General features: G+C 51.7%; 1 protein-coding gene across 1 annotated transcript in view; it reads left to right on the top strand.

The window, feature by feature from the left end:
• The first annotated feature begins 475 nt into the window (after positions 1-475).
• CCND2 (cyclin D2) overlaps positions 476-19,911 on the top strand; it is a 31,878-nt gene continuing 12,442 nt past the window's right edge. The window contains exons 1-4 of the mRNA XM_015150849.3: positions 476-949; positions 2,715-2,930; positions 5,483-5,642; positions 15,898-16,046. Coding sequence (XP_015006335.1) covers positions 755-949; positions 2,715-2,930; positions 5,483-5,642; positions 15,898-16,046 — 720 coding nt within the window. The 5' untranslated portion in view covers positions 476-754. The remainder of the gene's footprint in view (positions 950-2,714; positions 2,931-5,482; positions 5,643-15,897; positions 16,047-19,911) is intronic.

A 19,911-nucleotide genomic window follows, 5' to 3' on the forward strand; every position in this document is an offset into this window, starting at 1 on the left:
CCTCCCTTATTTTTCACTTAAGGGAACTATTTCCAAATTGTCCGAGGTCACCCCATCTTCAAACAATCTACCCTACGTTCCTGGATCTTAAATCCAAGGGCAGAAGTATTAGGATCCGTTTTGAAGAAGCCAAAGTTGGAGGGTCGTATTTTGGCGTGCTACACCTACAGAATGAGTGAAATTAAGAGGGCAGAAATAGGAATCGGTAGTTTTTTGTGGGTTGCCCTGTCCGGGGCCCCTGGCATGCAGGGCTGGATGGAGGGAGAGGGGTGGGGGGGCGGGGGACTGCGTTTGAAGTTAGGTCGGGCCAGCTGCTGTTCTCCTTAATAACGAGAGGGGAAAAGGAGGGAGGGAGGGAGAGATTGAAAGGAGGAGGGGAGGACCGGGAGGGGAGGGAAGGGGAGGAGGAACCAGAGCGGGGAGCGCGGGGAGAGGGAGGAGAGCTAACTGCCCAGCCAGCTTGCGTCACCGCCTCAGAGCGGAGAAGAGCGAGCTGGGGAGAGCGAGACCAGTTTGAAGGGGAGGACCGGTGCGAGTGGGGCAGCCCGGAGGCTCTGCTCGCCCACCACCCGATCCTCGCCTCTCTTCCGCTCCACCTTCTCTCTCTGCTCTCACCTCTCCCCCGAAAACCCCCTATTTAGCCAAAGGAAGGAGGTAAGGGGAACCCTTTCCCCTCCCCTTCCAAAAAACAAAAAGAGAAAAACACTTTTCCAGACCGGAGAAAGCAGGGGAGAGAGGGGTCGCCGGGCTGGCCATGGAGCTGCTGTGCTGCGAGGTGGACCCGGTCCGCAGGGCCGTGCGTGACCGCAACCTGCTCCAAGACGACCGCGTCCTGCAGAACCTGCTCACCATCGAGGAGCGCTACCTTCCGCAGTGCTCCTACTTCAAGTGCGTGCAGAAGGACATCCAACCCTACATGCGCAGGATGGTGGCCACCTGGATGCTGGAGGTAGGTCGGCGGGCGGCGCTCGCTAGGAGCCAGGACCCCTCCCGGATTCTCGGGTCCCCGGCCGGAGCCCTAAACCTGGGAGAGGTCAATCCCCGCGCCGACCTCTCGGCTCCTGTGCGGGAGGTCACCGCGCGCCCTTTGGCGAGACGCGTGGCTTCTTTTCTGTTCCTCTCCAGATAAACTGGGGAGGGAGAGGGGGGAGGAAAATCTGGGAGAAGCGAGGCTGCCCTGGGCGGGGGTGGGGGAGCATCCCGCGCGCGTGTGTCTGCATGTGGCTGCCTCTTCTTCCCACCCCCCTCGCGACCTGTCTTTTGCGAAGCCGCCGCGGCTGCTGGCGCTGCGGTCAGGAAGGGAGTCGGGGCCTGAAATCGGGACCCCAAGTAGAAAGGCAGCCCCCCAAAAGGCCAGAGCAAATTCGTCTTGGCCTCAGGTCCCCGCATGTGGTCGCGACTCCGCGCTGGCACTTCAGGGGGGAGGTGGAGGGAGGAGGGAGAAGGAGAGAAACGGGGAATTCAGGAGCCCCGGAAGTCCCATTGAAGAAACGTGTGTTTCGGGGGAACCCAAAAGAACCACTTCTTGCCCCTCACTCCAAGTCTTTGCCCAGTGAGCCGTGTGCCCACGTATGCACAGCTCTGGACCTGCCGTGGTTTCGCCATGTTGCTTTGCAAACTCCCTTGGAAAGGCTGGGAAACGTCGCCCGCTTACCCTCGCACCCCATTATCCCGGCCACCCCACTTTTAATCGTGCCCTCTCCCCCACCCCCCACCTCACGAAGGTTACTTACAGTTTGGTTTTCCAGCTTCCTCGGTGCGGAGATTTGGGTGGGGTAGGAAGGGGGGGGAGGGGGTGTGTGTAGGGGGGATATCGGGTCACCCCTAAAAGAGAGGTTGGAGCCCCCCGTGCCTCTTTCCAGGGCTCCCTGCTCCCGTCTTTCCCCTAGCTCGTCACCACGTTCCCTAGTTTCTGTCCTTGTGGGCCGCAGCCGGACACTCCCGCCGCGGCGCTCACCCCTTCAAGTTTCCTCCCGGGATCCAAAGCCCCAGGGGTCGGAATACAGACCTTTCTGGCACCCGAAACCTCCCTTTCGGGAAGCCTGGCTCCTCTTTGGGGTTTTCACGCCAAAAGGGCTTTTCTAGGATATTTCCTCGATTTTTAATTATTTTTTGAAACCGTCCCCCCCCGCTCCGACTCCAGCTGCCGAGGCTGCGGCGCTCTTCCTCCTCTCCTCCCTCCCCCTCTCTTCCCCACCTCTCCCCACCCGCCCCCCCAATAGCGGCCCCTGGGCCGCAGGGACCCCCCCAGACATTTTTTCCAATTGTCGGGAATGATAGAGGAGGATCTGGGGATCCGGATGAGACCAAGAAGTGGACCCCCGGAGCCTCCAGAATATTTTTATTGATTTTTTGAAAAGATGACGAAATCCAAAAAAGAGTGAGTGAGTTAGAGTGCGCGAAGGAGTAGCCAAAGGGAGCGTCGCGGAGCTGCCGCGGCTGCTGCGCACTTCCCCGACTCCCCGTTTTGGAGCTGTAGTTCACCCCCTTTTATAGGCTCTCTGGAATACCAAAGCACCGATGGGCTATTCTGATTCACCCCAGTTTCCTCATCTTTGTTCTTTATTCTTATCACCCATTTTACTCCCCTCCCCCTCCCCACAAAAAATTAAATTTTTTTGTTCCCATAGATTATGCTTTTTCATTCTTTTTCTCTTTTGCTGATGCTGTGCTCTCCACCCCCGCCCCCCAACCCTCTCCCACTCCCATTATAGGTCTGTGAGGAACAGAAGTGCGAAGAAGAGGTCTTCCCTCTGGCCATGAATTACCTGGACCGTTTCTTGGCTGGGGTCCCGACTCCAAAGTCCCATCTGCAACTCCTGGGTGCTGTCTGCATGTTCCTGGCCTCCAAACTCAAAGAGACCAGCCCGCTGACTGCGGAGAAGCTGTGCATTTACACCGACAACTCCATCAAGCCTCAGGAGCTGCTGGTAATGACCGGCCCCTTCTTCCCTTCCTTTCTGCGATTCCCGCTTTCCCCTGGCCAACAATATGCCTTCTTCTCACCACTTCCAGAGCGGATTCTTGGGATCCAAAATGACCCCACCAATAGAATTTACACACTGACGGGCAATAACTCATTTAATAGGAAACCACAGTCTATATTTTTTGTGTTCCTACTATGTGTCAGGCTGCGTGCCCAGCACTGAGGCAACATCTGTGAATAAGATCCTCGAGGAGATCTGGTGGTGAGACGCACTTGCAATTGTGTATGCATGTGTGTAGGGGACGCGTGGAATATTTTAATTAACAGTGATATTTTAATTAAATTCCAAATTTTCAAAAATAGTCTGAGAACGTGTTCACATGATAGGTACGTGGCTGCGGTGTGTGTCTCCTAAAGACTTGGAGTTCAAAGGTAAAGCCCTCTGCATCTACAAAACCTCAAGATGCCAACACATTAATAGCTGTTCACTAAATATCAGTCCATTGACTTTGAGCAAAGTCAAAACGTGGCCTTTCACTGAAGGAGTCCGAGGCCTGGGTTCCTACCTCCAGTGGGACTGTGACCTTTCTGCAACCCCAGGGATCCTGTCTTACCTCTGGTTTTCTACCAGGGAACCTCTTTCCCACCTGATCTAACTCCTTTTCCCTGCAGCTTGACATATAAGACGGCCATATTGCAGCTGTACTGGATGGAAGAGCGGCTCCAAGGCCCACCTTCCGTGGTTTGCACACCCCTCTTTGCACTGTGTAGAAAAGCACCCCCTCCTTCCCCCCCTCCCCCTCCTTACTGGCAGGGCCTGCACGAAGTCCACAGGGCTGAGGCTGGCTTGTTGAACTGAGCTCTTTGTGAGGAGCCTCTTCCTTTCTGGGGCTGTGCTGCCATCTAGTGGAAGACATGCACAAGGTTGGGGGAGGAATTGCCGAGAATGTGGAGAGGGGCCTGAATGACTTCACCTTTGAACCGCTGCCAGATTTGAGCTGCTTCTGGTTTGGTCCGAGAGGCCTAGAAAGGTGCTGTCTTCTGGGAGATCTGCTTCCTTTAATAACGGTGCAAGACCAGTGGTTCGTACTCGCGTTACCCTGTGAAGAGGAAGGGCTGGCATTTCAAGCCATCTTTGAAGATGGTGGTGGTTTAGTAGTTTATTTAGGTCCCTTTACCCCAACTGTCCACAGAAAGCCAAGGGCAGACTTTAAAGCTTATGAAAAAAACATTGTTAGAATTGGGAACCAATTTGACTTTCTCATGAGAGAGCAGGAAAAATAATCTTCATATGATTCTTTTGTTTCAAGAGGATGGTGAACTGAGATGTTCTTCAGGACACCCACATCTTTCCAAGACTAGCCAAGCACTATATTGCTCCAAACAAACTTGGCTGTTTCCTGTTCCCTTTCCCTTTATCCCAGAAGTTGGGATTTGGAAGAGTCCTATTTTACAAATGAGAGGCTGAGGCCTGGGAGGGAAAGGGAGTCACCCCCGCCCCACAGCTCTGGGACTGGTGCTCTGGTTGCTGGTTTAGCAAATGAAAGAGAGTCCAGGTTCTCCAGGTGAATGGGAGAGGGGGTGCAGTGGCAAACAGGCCCTGCCTCTGATTCTGATGACAGCTCAGTGGATAGGCATATTTTCTGGTAGCACGTACAATATTTTTAATGTTTTATTTTGGACTATTTCCCTTTGAGCAGTTTCCCATAAATATCTCAGTGAAAGAGGGAAACAAAGTTTTTGTTCAGGTGGGTTGCTAGTGAGAGGCCCAAAAGAGGCAGGGTTGTGTGGTCCCCGCAGGTGCACCCAGGGATGCTGTGACACTAAGCAGGCACCTTCACCTTGCCCCGAATCACCTCCACCTGCAAAATGGGTCTGCTAATGACCATGTGGTCCTTTAGTCATGATGACAACGGCCCCTTGAAACATTTAGGTGAAAGGGCTGGGGGTCATATCCCCAAAATCTCTGCCTGATATGTCAAAGGGGAAAGTTTGAACAGCAGAGAGAGAAAGGCACTTTTTGGGACTAAGTAAAAGCAAGCTAATTGGTTGCCAAGGAGTTGGGCCAAGGAACCTTATTTTGAGCTTTATCTGTGTGCATCATTTTTCCATGAAGATTAAAAAGACTATTAGTTCGGTGATAGAGACATATACAATAAATTACCACGAAAGGGCCACAATGACCTTGGCCGTATCTCGTTGTAGGTTCAGCCTTCTGGGTGGGCGGGAAGCAGTATTGCCGGCAAGTCAGGGTTGGGAGGGAGGGGGTTAGGGGAGCTGGAGTGGAAACGAAATAGAAGAAAATAGAATCTTGGCAACAGCTACCTGGGCTCTCATTATTTTCAGTGGAGCCTGACATTTGAAGCATAAGAAGAGCTGTCAACAACTTCAAAGCTTGAGGGGCACATTGACACATGGGCCCGGCGCCTTACAATCTAGCAGCCACGTCCTAATGAGCGGCCTTAAAACTGGTCTGGAGCCCAACCCCCAACCCCCTACACCAGGTCAGCCTGTGGAGTTTAGATTCTCCTCTTCTCTTCCTGCCTTCCCCTCCAGGAGTGGGAGCTGGTGGTGCTGGGGAAGTTGAAGTGGAACCTGGCAGCTGTCACTCCTCATGACTTCATTGAGCACATCTTGCGCAAGCTGCCCCAGCAGCGGGAGAAGCTATCTGTGGTCCGCAAGCACGCCCAGACCTTCATTGCTCTGTGTGCCACCGGTAAGATGAGGCTTGAGCCAGGGAGGGAGACGGGAGACATACTTGGGAGACGTCCAGGGAGAGGCAAAAGGCCGTACAAACTTTGATTTTAGTTGAGGAGCTTAGAGGAGGGTGGTCTTGAGTAGTCTAAAGTCCGAAGTTTCATTCCTGGGTTGCCTTTTTTAACTTTATCTGAGCTTTGTATATTCGCTTTCTCTGCTAAACTCATAAATGGTTTATGAGGACAGGTGTGGTTAAGGCAAAAAAAAAAATGAGTGCCTGTTAAAATATTCTTTATGATGGCTAAAGTGCTCTTTGAAGATTATACACACTGCTCACTGGTTGTGTTTAAATCTTTAATCTTTTAAGGAAAAGGATGGCTTGGAGATAAGCCCAAGAGGAAATCTGGGGGGGATGGGGGCAAATACAGGTTAAAGGAACAATGTCAAGATAAATATGCTGCCTAGATTAGTGGTAAGGGAAACCAAAGGAATTCTCTTTTTTTTTTTTTTTTTTTTTTTACTGTAGGGCATTTATGGCCTTCTAGCTGTTCACTTCTCTAGCTGTTTGCCCCACTGGGCAGAGGAGTGAACCCGGTTGGCTTTCGGTAAGGCTTGGCTTTCTGAGTGCTGGGTTCTGATGGTCTCACTTCATGTGGAGGTGTTTTGATTTTGGCTGCAGCCTTTAACATTGCAATTCTCCCTGCCACGGGGATCCCACAATTGATACATAGTTCCTCCTGGCCCATTTGCTTTGTATTTTCCTAATAAACTGAAGGCAGTGGTTTGCTATTGTCTTACTAAACAGCCTTGGCCAGTGTCTACTGGTTTTCTTTTTTTTTTTTTTTTTCTTGGTAGCGGCCATGGCAGAGACCCCGGAACCTTACTCATCCAAGGCAGAGATGTCAGCAGTTCATGTTTTGACAGTCAGAAACCTTAGATTAAAAGCTGATCACTTGGGAAGACCTTTTGGTGTGGTTCACCTCACATTTGCCAAGAGTAGTTAAATTGCTAGGTGGACTCGGGTGGTAACTTTTTTCAGTAGGTTGTTACATGTTACACGTGAGTGCTACAGATGATTATATGATGTACAATGTAGTGCATATGCCCTGTGCTCACAGTCGGAAGGTCAGGCTTTGCTACATATCAGTGGGGTGACCTTTGATTGACTGCTTAACCTCTCTGAACCCCAGCTTCTTCATCTCCAAAACAAGCCTATTGATACATCATCCTGTGGCCTTTTCCGAGCAGCTAGGAAAATTAAAATCAGAAAGGTGATGCACGTGGAAATGCTTTGTAAACCAGAAGTGTAGGTTGGACCTTCACTAATTGTGAAAATGCTACCATCTCCGATGTTAACCCTGATTTTAACTGTTCTGGCTAAAGTGGATATGACGGCTTTCCTTTACTGGCTGCCCTTGTCTGTTTCTAGCAGGACCTGTGTGTTCTGCACTCGTAGGCTTGAGTGTGGAGTCCTTCCCGCCTCCTGCCTGTTCATCCAGGGCACAGGTTTCAACCCTTTGCTGGTTTTTTGTAGTCCTGTTCTTCTGGATGCAGGCCAGGCCTCATGGCGTGCACATGCGCCCCGTGCGCCTTGGTGGGAGAGTCCATTGTCCTTCCTGTAGCCCTGGGGGTGGTTCTTAGGACCCCTGTGGACCCCTGCTGCCTTTTGGATAGTGGTCACTCTGGCTTCCTTCCCTTCCGCTGTCTGGCGGGGGCCCGAGAGGTCAGTCCTCCAGTGACCTGTCATTTTGTCTCCCAGGCTCGGCTGTCTCCTTCCTCTCTCATTTGATTCACTGTGGGGGAGGGGTCAGCCAGTTCTTTCTCTCTGGCCCAAGGACAGCTGACCCCCGACCCTAAACTCCCCCACTGCCCAGCTGTTGATAGCCAGAGCTCTGATTCGACATTGTCTCTTGTCTAACAGATCTTTTGGGGTCCACCCACCCCTTCCTCCTCTCGGATCTCTGATTGGGGTAGGGGTGCTGGGTGGAGTTACCTGGGTATGGGCAGATCCCCAGATTCCATCTAGACCCATTCTCAAAAAAAGGGGATCCCAGCCCCCATCCGTGGCCTTCTTGCCCAGATCTTTGGGCTGGCTGCCAACTCCGGGGCCAGAGTAGGGAGCCTGGGATTCAGGGACTGAGGACAGAGGCCCAAAGGGAGACAGAGGCAGTTATAAAGACTGTGTTTTGGGGACCTTGAACTAGCTCTGGTCAGGGACTGGGAAAGGACACCCCAAACCAAATGAAAATCGTGCGCTAAGCACGAAGCCTCAGGCGTGGACTGGGCAGAGCAGAGGGAGGTCCTGGGCAGTTTCCTAGGTCTGGAAAGGATGGGCCTGCATCACAAGACGTTGCTTTCCCTGATCTGCATCTGGGTTTGTGCAACTGACCGAGTCACGTAGAATCCTGGCTGCGTGGAGTTTTACAGCAGTTGGCCTCACAATACTAACACCAAAGGCCGCTTTTCTTGAAGGAAATACCTTCCATGCAGAAGAGATTGTGCATTGTAGGGCCAGAGTATGATGAATGGGCGAGGACCTAGGACTCTGGCCAGTAGCGGGCACAGAGTGGCTGAGGACCAGAGGTAGGAGATGCGGATTCCCCAGCCTGAGCTGTTGCTCTCACCTGCCCCTCACATCCCACCCTTCTCTCCTTTTCCCCCAGTCCTGGATGTTCATCCTGGAGCTGATGAAACACCTGTGGCCAGGGTCTTGGAGGCCCACAGTGGGTGGAGGGTGGGGGTCCCGAGAGATGGCAGCCAACCCTCAGGCTGTGCAGCTATTTGATGGGAAAAGCTGGTTGTGAAAGAGCTGGCAGTGGTTCTGCAGTGTGTGGGGAGCGTATGTGTGTGTGAAAGGGGAAGGGAGAGCGGGAGAACACAGAGGGGCTGTGGGAAGTGTGGCGAAGTGGCGGTCTTGCTTTATGGGGCTCTAGGGTAAGATGGTGGCAAGGCAGGGAGGAGCCCTCCTTCCTTCGCTGCTCAGCCTGAAATGGCTTCTGGAAGAGGGAGGGCCGCAAGGACAGGGTATCCCTCTGCAGCAGGTCCTGGTCAGTGCAGGCATGGGTGGGTTGGGCGGGGGATCTTCCTGACTGCAGCTCCTAGCATTCCCGTTCCTGGAGTTCCCAAAACTGGGGAAGCAGAACTGAGCCATAGCTTCCCTGGTTGCAGCTCTGCTGATAGAGCACCCAGGTCTGCAAGCGAGGAAAGAAGACCGTTGGAGATGAGCCGGGATCGCACTCTGGCATTGGGAGATTCTTGACGTGTGGTATCATGCTTGGTGGATGATTCCAGTTAGTTTAGCAGAGCCAATGGCGTTGAGTTTACACCTGGCAGCGGGGAGGGGGAGGTGCTCACCCTCCCTCCCCAGGCACCCACGTCCCCTCTTTCTTCACTAGAAGGCCACCCTAAGATGCTGCACCTTGCTCTTTCTGCCGCACGCAATAGCCACCACTAGGCCTCCCCACGCCAAGGCCAGAGTCCCAGTGTTGACTATAACCCATTGTGCTGTCCTAGCCCCTGCTCTGGCTTTACCTACAGGTGTTCCCTCTGATTCCATCCCCAAGTGAGAGGGAGATGGTGGTGGCCCAGAGAAGTTTTGTGATTTGGCCCTTGATCTAGAGTGGGAGATTCACCTTGAGGGGTGCTGGGAAGGAAGAATGGAAACCGTCTGTCCATCTGCAAGCCTCTGAGCTGCCCCTGAAGCTGAGAGGTCATGGGACTGAGGGGAAATCGTTAGCATGCCCTGTGGGGACAGGCAGCCAGGCATTGTGGTGCTTGCCATCTCTCTTCTCTGCAGATGTAAGATGAATGGGTAGCAGGCTCCTCATCGCCCTCCAACCAGCCCCCTCCCCAGCTCCTCCCAGCAGGCCTTGCATGGGCCTTCCCTTGTTGTAGCAGTCCTGCCCCACAAGGACAGGGTATGCTGGTCCTATTCTGGGGGTGGCAGGTGAGGTGTGTGCCCAGTGATGTCCCTGGCCTGAGAACACTCTGGTTCTGGCCCTTTGAACTTCCACCTGACTGCAGGTTGGAGAAGAAGAGGCATGGGGAAAGCCTGGCCTGGCCTTCCCTTTCTTCTTCAGCCTCAGAGTGCGTATCTCTGTCCCCCATTGGTGAACAGGAGCAAAGCCATCACCCCTGCACCCCACGACCTTGGCCACCGTAGCCAAAATGATAAGTGCTAAACTTACTGGGCAGGGCCGTGTATTCCATGGTTTTAAACTTATTTAGCTCTGAACTCTTTCTTCAGTAAAATCCTACCAAGAAGTACAGATACAAAGCTGATGAAATGCAGCACTTCTCAGGGCCCGTGCAGGTGAGGGAGCCCAGTGGGACCCCCAGGGGCTCTCAGGGCGTCCTTGGGAGGATAAGCCATTTGTGCTTGCTGGTGCCGGGTCTGGAGCTGGGACCCAAGTCCTTTGACTCCTGAGCCAGAGTGCCACCTTTGGGGCTTTTCCCCCACTTCTGACATGAAAGGCTGCCCTATCCTCCTGAGTGGTATACGGGAGGTGACCTTGAGGAGCTGGTCAGTTTCCAGTAAGTTATGAAGAGCTCTGGATCCGGAGTCCCAAAATCTCATCCAGACCCCAGGCCCAACACTCGCAGTGAGTGACATGAGCCAGATCACTTCATCTCCCAATACTTCATTGATTCACCCGTAAAAGGAGATGTTTGAAACAGATGAATTTTAGCTCCTTTTTATTTATACCTCACCATCACCACCGCCATCATGAACAAGCATGCAGCCCACACCAGAGCTGCCCCTGGTGCCTGTGGGTCCAGCTGGGATTCCCCTAAGGTGTGTCCCTTGCCTCCACCACTTTGCCGGGAGGGAGGCGGGAATGTCGGGTGTTCCTGGTTATGCGGGCATCGTTCCTGGCTCGGGTGAACCGCATCTGAATGAATTGTGGAACGTGCTGGGTTAGCGTTGCCAACTTCTCTCGTCCATTCGTTGAGTGTTCGTGGGGTTCTTTTCACTCCCCCACGGGGCTGCACTTTCTCCCAGTTCTGCAAAGCAGCAGGAGACTTTGGGGACTCGATGATGTCATTTCTGGGACACATACACAACTGGATAGTGACAGATTCTCCAGGAAGCACAGAGCCCTCATTCTTCCTGGCCTGCTTGGCCTGCTCCCTGCATCTGCCTGCAATCCAGGGATGCTGGGCGCCTTTCTCCTCATCTCTGCAGACACTGGAGAGCATCTCCAGTCAGAACTCCCCACCACAGTCCTGCAGGAAGTCCCAGGAGTGAGAGCAGAGGAGGGGCAGGTTGCGGAGGATGCTGGCTGACATTCGTTGCTTGCCTTAAACCAGGCACTGTGCTTTTACAAGGATAATTTTAAATTAATCCTCAGAACAACACTACGACGTGGGTATTGCTATTCTCATTATTTGCAGATCAGAAAATGAAGACTCAGAGAGGTCAGGTAACTTGCCCAACTTCACACACTTGGTAGGTGGTAGATGGAGATTCAACCTCAGTCTGATTCCAGAGCTAATACTCTGAACCAGTGAGCTGTGTTCTCCAGAGGTCTGTTTTGGTTGGAGGAGGGCTGGAGGCCTAGGCCCTGGGACAGCCTCTGTTCCCCATGGCAAGGTGTGTGGCTGCTCCTGCTCTCTTTAGATCCCCAGATGCTGCAACCTGGAGAAAGGCCCTCCTGGGTCTGGTGGGGACTGGGGCAGGAGTGGAGGTTGTCCAAACTCCATGCACTTCACCTTCCAGCTCGGAGCTTTTTGGGTCTACTCTCCAAATCCTTCCCATCTCCCTGGAGAGTCTTCTGAGAAGTGTCTCAAATGCTCCTCTTCACTCTAGAGCCTCCTTTCTTTTTTCTTTTCTTTTTTTTTTTCTTTCTTTTTTTTTTTTTTTGTTAATTTGAGACAGAGTCTTGCTCTCGTCACCCAGGCTGGAGTGCTTGGCACAATCTCTGCTCACTGGAGCCTCCACCTCCCAGGTTCAAGTGATTCTCCTGCCTCAGCCTCCAGAGTAGCTGGGAGTACAGGCGCGCACCACCATGCCTGGCTAAGTTTTGTGTTTTTAGTGGAGACGGGGTCATGTTGGCCAGGCAGGTCTCAAACTTCTAACCTCAGGTAATCTGCCCACCTCGGCCTCCCAAAGTGCTGGGATTAACGGATGTGAGGCACTGTGTCCGGCCTTCAAGAGCCTCCTTTCTTTGAGAAGTTTCTTTAGAAGTTATCCCTATAGTAGTACAGACCTAGCCATTAGAGCACACCATCCTCTGCTATCCAATGCATTGATGCCCAGCCTTAACAAGTCTTTTTTTTTTTTTTTTTTTTTTTTTTTTTTTTGAGATGGAGTCTCGCTCTGTCACCCAAGCTGGAGTGCAGTGGCCGGATCTCAGCTCACTGCAAGCTCCACCTCCCGGGTTCACGCCATTCTCCTGCCTCAGCCTCCCGAGTAGCTGGGACTACAGGCGTCCGCCACCTCGCCCGGCTAGTTTTTTGTATTTTTTTAGTAGAGACAGGGTTTCACCGTGTTAGCCAGGATGGTCTCGATCTCCTGACCTTGTGATCCGCCCGTCTCGGCCTCCCAAAGTGCTGGGATTACAGGCTTGAGCCACCGCGCCCGGCCAACAAGTCTTAATGTTGTGCGTTTTGGGGGGAGTCCTCCATGCTGCCTGGAACAGGGAGGAGCACATTGTAATGAGTCAGTGAAAATGGATCGCCGATCAGTTCATTGCCTCTCTCTGCTGCAGGAGGAGGGATCTCAGGAAGTTGCCAGCATCTCACCTCTCCAGGTGGGCAATTAAGGATGGAGAGGGTATACCCTCACCCCTGAGCGCGCCTTCTGCACCAGCGTATAGCTTGTTGGCATTTTGATCAAGAGACTTAAGAGACTGCTGATAAATTTTTACCTGGCTTTTATTTGTTAAAATAATATCATGCGAAAAATTTACAAACTCGTCTGCGTTTCTCCCACCTAACAGAACAGCTTTGATTTTCTGTGCATCCTTCCGGTACATCCACAGGCATGTGTGTACGTAGGTACCTATGGTTGTAATGTTCATCATCGCATGCATGTAATTTGGTTTTCTGCTTCCTTCTTCTGAGTGGATATTGCGACCATTTCTCCATCCTGTCGTAGCGACAAAGCTGATGGTTTCCAGGAATGGCTGCATTGGGTAGGTGCAGCTTTCCACAGTTGAGGGTGGGGGTTGGCTAGTTACAGCTAGGAAGCTAGTGCACAGATGAAATGATGTTTCATTTTTCTGTTTTTCTCTCTGTTCAGTATCCCCTCCCGGTAGAGAGGGGGATGTCCTTGAGAGCGGTCCTGGAGCAGCAGCCCTGGTGCAGGTGCCACGGGGAGGTGGTGCTGCTCTGTGGAGACGGCTGCTTTGTGACTTCGCTGGCTGCTAGTGGCCGCAATACATTCTATCGTCTCCTCATTGTTCTTCTCCTTGGGAATCATTCCCATTCCAGATCCTCAAAGAGCAAACTAGAGCTGTAAGGCACCTGGGACATTATCCTGCCCACGATCTTTAAACTCTTTCTGACCTAAGCCATGAAGGAAGAAATACATTTTATAACACAACTCAGGATACTTGTACAAGTATATCAAACGGATACAAAAGTTTCTCCGAACAATATTTGCTCTTCAGTACATGCAGTGAGCCTGATACTTTCTATCCTACTCTATCTGGTTAAAGGAGAACAACAACAAAAAATGCTGGTCACGACCCACAGATGCATTTCATGACCCATTAATGACCTGCAGCTAGAAGTTAGAAAAACACTTGTCTCACCCAACCAGTTATTAGACAAATAGGAAAGCAAGCCTTTGGGAAGAGGAAGTGATTTGCCCACAGTCCCACGTCTGGACCTAGCTGGAGGGCTGATGTTGCCTCAGTATTTGACTAACCTGGAGGAGAGGTGGGGCGTGCTCAGGGATCCAAAGGACGATGCTCCTCTCCTGGGTACAGGCAACAGAGGGCAGCACGGCCGCCATCCTGGTCTCCGGCGGCTCTTCTCCTCTGGCTGTGGGAACACGCTGCTCCTTTGGTGCCACTCTGAGCTGCTGAGAGGCAGCCAAGTTCAAGCACAAAGTGCTCCCCTATTCCGTGGGACGGGACAATGTCCCCAGGAGGACTCCCCTGAAAACTTTCTTAGTAAAACGAAAAGGGAGGTAGAGTCTCCCTGTGCCACTGGTACACCTGTTCCCCCATGCCTGCTGGCTTCCAGAAGTTCATTTGTATGCCAGTAATAAGAGTTGGTTTTGCTAGCAGTGGGACAGCAGAGACGGGCACGTGTGAGGTGTGCTTCCCGGTCTGAGGCCTGTGGCAGAGGGAAGGGAGGGCCGGGGATGCTTTCCTGCCCCTTCCCTGGCAGATGCTCCCACCCGGGCCTTTGTGGGCCCAGGGCCATGGGCCGGCTGCCCCGCTTGTGTTATGAATGTCACAGGGGGGAGCTAACGAGGTTATTGGGCAGAGAAGCACTCTCCTGTGACCCATGTGGAAGGGACCTACAGCAGAGCAAGAGGCAGGGAGGCCGGCTTTGTCACACTGTCCGTGGCGACAGAGAAGATGAGAAGGCATAGGAGGGGCAGGTGGACAGCAGGCGTGGGCGTAGCACCATTATATACGTCCCTCAAGAGGTGGAGATGGTGAGAGGGCGATGGGAAAAAAAGCCAAGGAGACAGGCAGATGGCCAGGTTTGCTCTGCGTTCGTGATGGGAGGGGAGGGCTATGCTTGGCTCAGGGATCCACAGTGTCTAACTTGATGCTGGGGCAATGGGCCCACCATTAAAACAGCTGCTGTAGAAAATGCGTTTGTAATAGAGCGTGTATAGGAAGAAGGGGAGATATGAGAGGGGCTGGTTTTGTAGGTTTAACCTGATTATTTTTGCTATACGTTGAAGGGTGACCCACGGTTCCCTGTATGCTCTGTCTCCTGCCCCCACGTGCCCCTTCCATGTCTACACACAGTAAGTTCACTAGAGCAATGCTAAAACTGGGAAGAGTACGCTTTGGAAGACTTACTGCACTCCAGGACCGTCACTGGGGTGATGACTGAAACTATACCCACTCTAATGTCATGTCAACGTGAGCAGGGGCAACTTGAACTCTCAGAAGTCTCAGGGGTCTCACCCATACCATTAGGGTGACGCTCTTGTGCACTGTCTGTGGCTGATGGGTGAATTAAACAGGACGTAACGTGTAGCGTATTGCATATGGTGGTCATTGGTAGCTGTCGGCAGCAGTAACAGGAGGAAGTTGGCTGTCTTTATTTCCCCTTGGTGGACCAAGCAGCTGCTGGATCATAGCCACGCAGCCCCTGGGGTCTGGTCTTTCAAGAGGAGCCCTGCAGCACACGGGAGCATCCTCTGTATTTGCTGTCAGAAATGGCAGTGGATGGGGTTCAAGCCCTCTGATTTATTATCCTCATTCTGCACTTCTCTGTAGCAAGTCACATTTTTTTCTCTTAGTAATAAGATGGGGACTTCAGGCTCATGAGTCATAATATGGAAACCAAGTCACCCGTCTGATTCAGATGCAATGATTAATCTTTGGTGCTTAGTTAGAGCCCTATGTTGGGGTTAGAATCCTCTGCCCTAATGTTCTGAGGGTTCTTGCTGTTGGGCCAGAGGTTGGGAACTGGGTGGAATTCAGCCCCGACTCGCCCACTTGCTGCATTGCTGCTTCTCTCATTTCCTTTTTTAAATCGAATCTTTTTTTTGGGGGGGGTCATATTAATCCTTGATGCCTGTCCAGAGACTATAGCAAGATCCCATCTGAATTAGCATTCTGCATAGATTTTGCCCGTTTCTCCCACCTCCTTGTCCTTTCCCTCCTTCTCACATCTGGAACCCCCGGTCTGTCCTGCTTGCATGGCCCATGGGGTACCTTATCTACACTGGTCTCAGGCATTCTCTGCTCTGTTCCCACCATCACCTCCAGAGACCATGACTCGCTCACCTTGCTGCCCCCACCAGGGTCAAGAATGTTACCTCGCACATGCTTAATATGACTGGCATTTGGGGATTGGGGACCTTGAATCCTCTGTGCATTCATTGTGTGCACTTACATAAGCTGCCTTCCTTCCCTGCCTCAGTCTCCTCCATTTAAATCTGGAACAGCCACGGTGATGGTAAATAAACACAGGCTTCTTGTGAAAGAACTCGAGGGAGGACATGCCTGTAGGGCACGGGGGTCACTCGTGCAGCTGACCCGCTGCCATCCTGTTTCTGAGTCTCTGCAGCGTCAGGGAGCTCCAGGATCCGAATGCGTTCTGTGGCCTGACCTTCTGCCTCTCATTCCTTGCAGACTTTAAGTTTGCCATGTACCCACCATCGATGATCGCAACTGGAAGTGTGGGAGCAGCCATCTGCGGGCTCCAGCAGGATGAGGAAGTGAGCTCGCTCACTTGTGATGCCCTGACTGAGCTGCTGGCTAAGATCACCAACACAGACGTGGTAGGTGGCCACCACCTTCTTGGCTAAGTCCAGATGTCTCTTCTCAGCTCAGGGAAAGAGACGTCGGATTTGATGATGTTGTGTCAGAGGTATTTTTTTGGTGTGTTTTCTAAGATCGACATCAAGGGAGTACAAAGTTCAGCAGGTGACACGCCCTCTTAAGGTTCTGAAAAGCTGTGCACCACAAAATACAGAAGAAAATTCAGCAAGCAGATGCGGGGGGCAGGGGGCGGGAGGGCTGTTTACCGACGTTCCTCTATGGCGTGGGCTTCCCAGTGGGTCTGAGTTGTTGCTTCATTGCCATATTTGTACACGCTGCCGGGCTGCCTCTGCCCAGCAGTGAAGAGCCGCCGTGTCTGCTCACACACGCTGAGGCTGTAAGGCGCACAGAGGAGAAAGGAGAGCCAGGACTCAGCTGCAGTGGACGGAGCAGACACACAAGAGGTGCCCCACTGTGAGAACGGTGTCCGCCCCTGGCAAACCTCTCGACCCCTCCCCGCTCTCTCTTCCCTTTTGTTCAATGCAGTAATGGATGACAAAGTGCTTTCAAAAGACAAAAGTGCCATACAAACTCAAGAAACTATTATTAGCTATGGAGCTTCCCCATTCTGTGTGCCCTGTGGACGGCTCAGAGGCTGTTACTTCCTGTTGCCAGAATTCGGAGTTCCTGAGAAGAAAGGTTTTGAGAGAGACCAGGGTCAAGTGAGACTCCGAATTGAATTGGTAGGAAGCTGCAGTCCTAGGGCGTTGGAGCCAGGACGGTGCTGAGAGGTCAGAGAAGCAGTTCCTTATTTTCCACGGGCAGGGCAGGGGTTGAAGTAACCAGCCAGGAGGGGCTGGGCAGTGGCTGAGCTGGGACTAGAACCCCCAAGCTCCGACTGCCCCCTGGAAACTTTCCACTCCACCCTTGCTGCCGCTCCTGGGATCTTTTGGTTTGAAAAAAACCCTTGGGTTTAAAGTCAACCCGAGAGAGGGTTGTTGGCCCTGAGCCCTCATGCATCACCATGGAGAGGCTGAAGAATGCTGGGCACTTCACGATGACACCCTCTGGATGGTCCGGGGGGATTCAGATGCCCTCTGTGGGCTTTTATTGAGTTAAGGGATCATGTGATTTACAGGCCTATGGCTGAGGCCTGCACAAGGGCTACTGAACAGATTAAACTTCACAGAGCCCACGGCTGCAGCTCCCTGGCTTCCTCTCCCGCCCACCTGGATTTTTCCTGGCGTTTGTTCCTCGCTCAGAGAAATGGCGCGGGGAGATGCTGACCGAGCAAATCCGGGATCCTCCTCCGAGATAGTTCTTAGATATGGTTTTAAAATGCGGGCTCCAAACATAACGCTTTTTAAACGAGGGCTCCAAAACGCAGACTGAAGAGCTCCCTCCGGTGCAGCATGAAGAATGCTTTTCTAATCCTCCAGAGGAAAATCGTGGACAGGACTTAACATTTATAGCAATGGTACACTTTTTCCTCCGTTTCTCAGTGTCTCCAATTAAGGCTGCCTTACAAATAGGACTCCCAGCCAATTTAAGACAAGCCCTTCCTCAATGTGTGGAGACAAAGATGTCGGTGACAGGAGTTTGAGCGGCCACCCCCCTCCTCCTGCCCCCAGGCATTGTAACCCTCCCCACCCCCGCCGCTTGTTGATAGACCTGCTCTAATGGGCTGACCACCCTACCGGCTCCAGCCTTTTCCCACCTGCCTCTGTCCCCGCTTACTGATCGCACATGGACAGTGGTGTCAGTTTCACTCCGGGGAGTTGCTGCTAACTCTCTTGGCTTTTCAAGACTGCAGGCAAGTCAGTCTGTCATCTCATCTGGAGAAACTGTTTGCGTTTTTCCGATACTACGTAGCCAGTCCATTTAAGTCAGCTGGCCAACTCTGTCAAATGAACATGAAGTGGATACGAAGCTGGTGTAGGGGTGTCCTCCTATAAATCCCAACTGTTGGTCGAGTTGGTATCTCATTTCTATAATGGGCACACACCGTGTTTCTTAACTGGGGCTGCCAGTGTATGCCTCATTCACACCAGTGGGCCTGGGTTGAACATTTTCATACTTAAAAACCAAGAGTGAACGTAGTGAAATGTAAAATTCATAACACTTTTTCAAATACAAATCTGAGACCTCAGGAAGTTCCAGGCTTACCTCTGGCACCCCAGATGCTTGTTTGCTCTCCCTGAAAATGTTTTTAGTGGAAACGTTCAAGCAGCTCTGGGCTAGACTGTGTGTGTGTGTGTGTGTGTGTGTGTGTGTGTGTGTATGCAACTTCCCAAATGCTAAATCTCCTCCCATCCATCAACCTGTGTTCTCTGAAAAGCTGACGCTCAGAGGGAAGAAAAATAAAAGGACTAGAATTTAGAACACATTAGCATTTGGAGGGAGGTGAGTTTTGCTCCCTGAGCTCTGTTTACCATTTCATGAGTCAAGAAGTGGTGTATTTCCTTCATTCATTTCTGGAAGTCTTTACTGAGGGCCCAGTTGTTGCTAGAAGTTGGGGTGGATGGGTGGCATATGGGAAGTAGAGGATGAGATTCCTGCATTCAAGGAACTTAGCAGTCGTATGATGAATCAAGAGTAAAGCATGCAAAACCCTGGCAAATGAAGAACATAAATGAAGGTGTGCTAAGTAATGTGTTATGAACGCCAAATGCAGTAGGAAATCAGGCCGGAAGAAGGAGCTTGTGAGGCCTAATGTAGAATGCCGGCCTCCCAGAAGAGAAAATTGAGTGATAGAAACTGTTCTTAGAGTAGACAAACAAAATGTACAGACACGCAGTTATTCAACTGTAAGAAGAAATGAAAGTCCACTCCCTGTTATAACATGGGCAAACCTTGAAAATACTACATTAAGTGAAATGAGTCAGACACAAAAAGACAAATACTGTATGATTCCACTTATATGAGGTACCTGGAATCGTCAAATTCGTAGAGACAGAAAGTAGAATAGAGGTTCCAGGAGTCTGGGGAGAGGAGAGGATGGGGAGTTAGTGGTTAATGGGTATGGAGTTTCAGTTTGGGATGATGAAACAATTCTGTAGATGGAGAGTTCTGATGGCTGCACGAGAGTATGAATGTACTTCATGCCACTGTACATTTCAAAGTGACTGAAAAGGGAAATTTGACATTACGTGTATTTACGACAGTAAAATGTGTGTGTGTGTGTATGTATGTACATACACACATACATAAATGGATACATATATACGTATGTGCACGTGTCTGGAACATCCTCGGGCCACGCTATGAAATGCCCATGGGTTGATGTTGGGCTCTTCCTTGGAAAAGTGAAATACACAGGACCACATTTTGCCCCCTGGCCCTAGGGCATGGACAAACAGGAATCGGGAAGAGCTGACGGTTTCCCCCAGAGCCCCTGAAGTTATAGGTCAGCTCCTACGCACCTTGCTGTTTATGATCTCTTCAAACTTGCAGCGCTCTCTGCCCCTTTGGGGGTTAGGTTGTGGGTTGTCGGGGATCGAGCTGTTGAAAGAGGGTCCCCCTGATTCTTGTGAGATGGCCAGGCGAGTCTGTGGCTCCCTGGCCAGCAGCAGATAGCTTTGATAGGAGGGACCCATGCGGCTCTGAGAAAGTCGGCCTTTGTTGCTGCGTCTGGTTGCCAAAATAAACCAGAACGCTTCATTCCAAAGAGAAAGCTGAGTGAGGGGCCTGACAGTTTTTTAGGGAATGAAAGTCTCAGAGGGTGGTATATTTTAAATACTTTCTCCTTCCAATCCTAAGAGTTGCTAAAAACAGTCAGAGAGGCAGTTTGGCTTTAGGGGGAACGTCTATTGGGGGTGTCCAGTGCCTGGGTAGGTTTGAGAGAGGAGGGTGCCACTGGCCTGGGTCCCCGGTGACTGTGGCCCT

Source organism: Macaca mulatta, chromosome 11 (genome assembly GCF_049350105.2).
Source record: "Macaca mulatta isolate MMU2019108-1 chromosome 11, T2T-MMU8v2.0, whole genome shotgun sequence".
Taxonomy (NCBI): Eukaryota; Metazoa; Chordata; class Mammalia; order Primates; family Cercopithecidae; genus Macaca; species Macaca mulatta.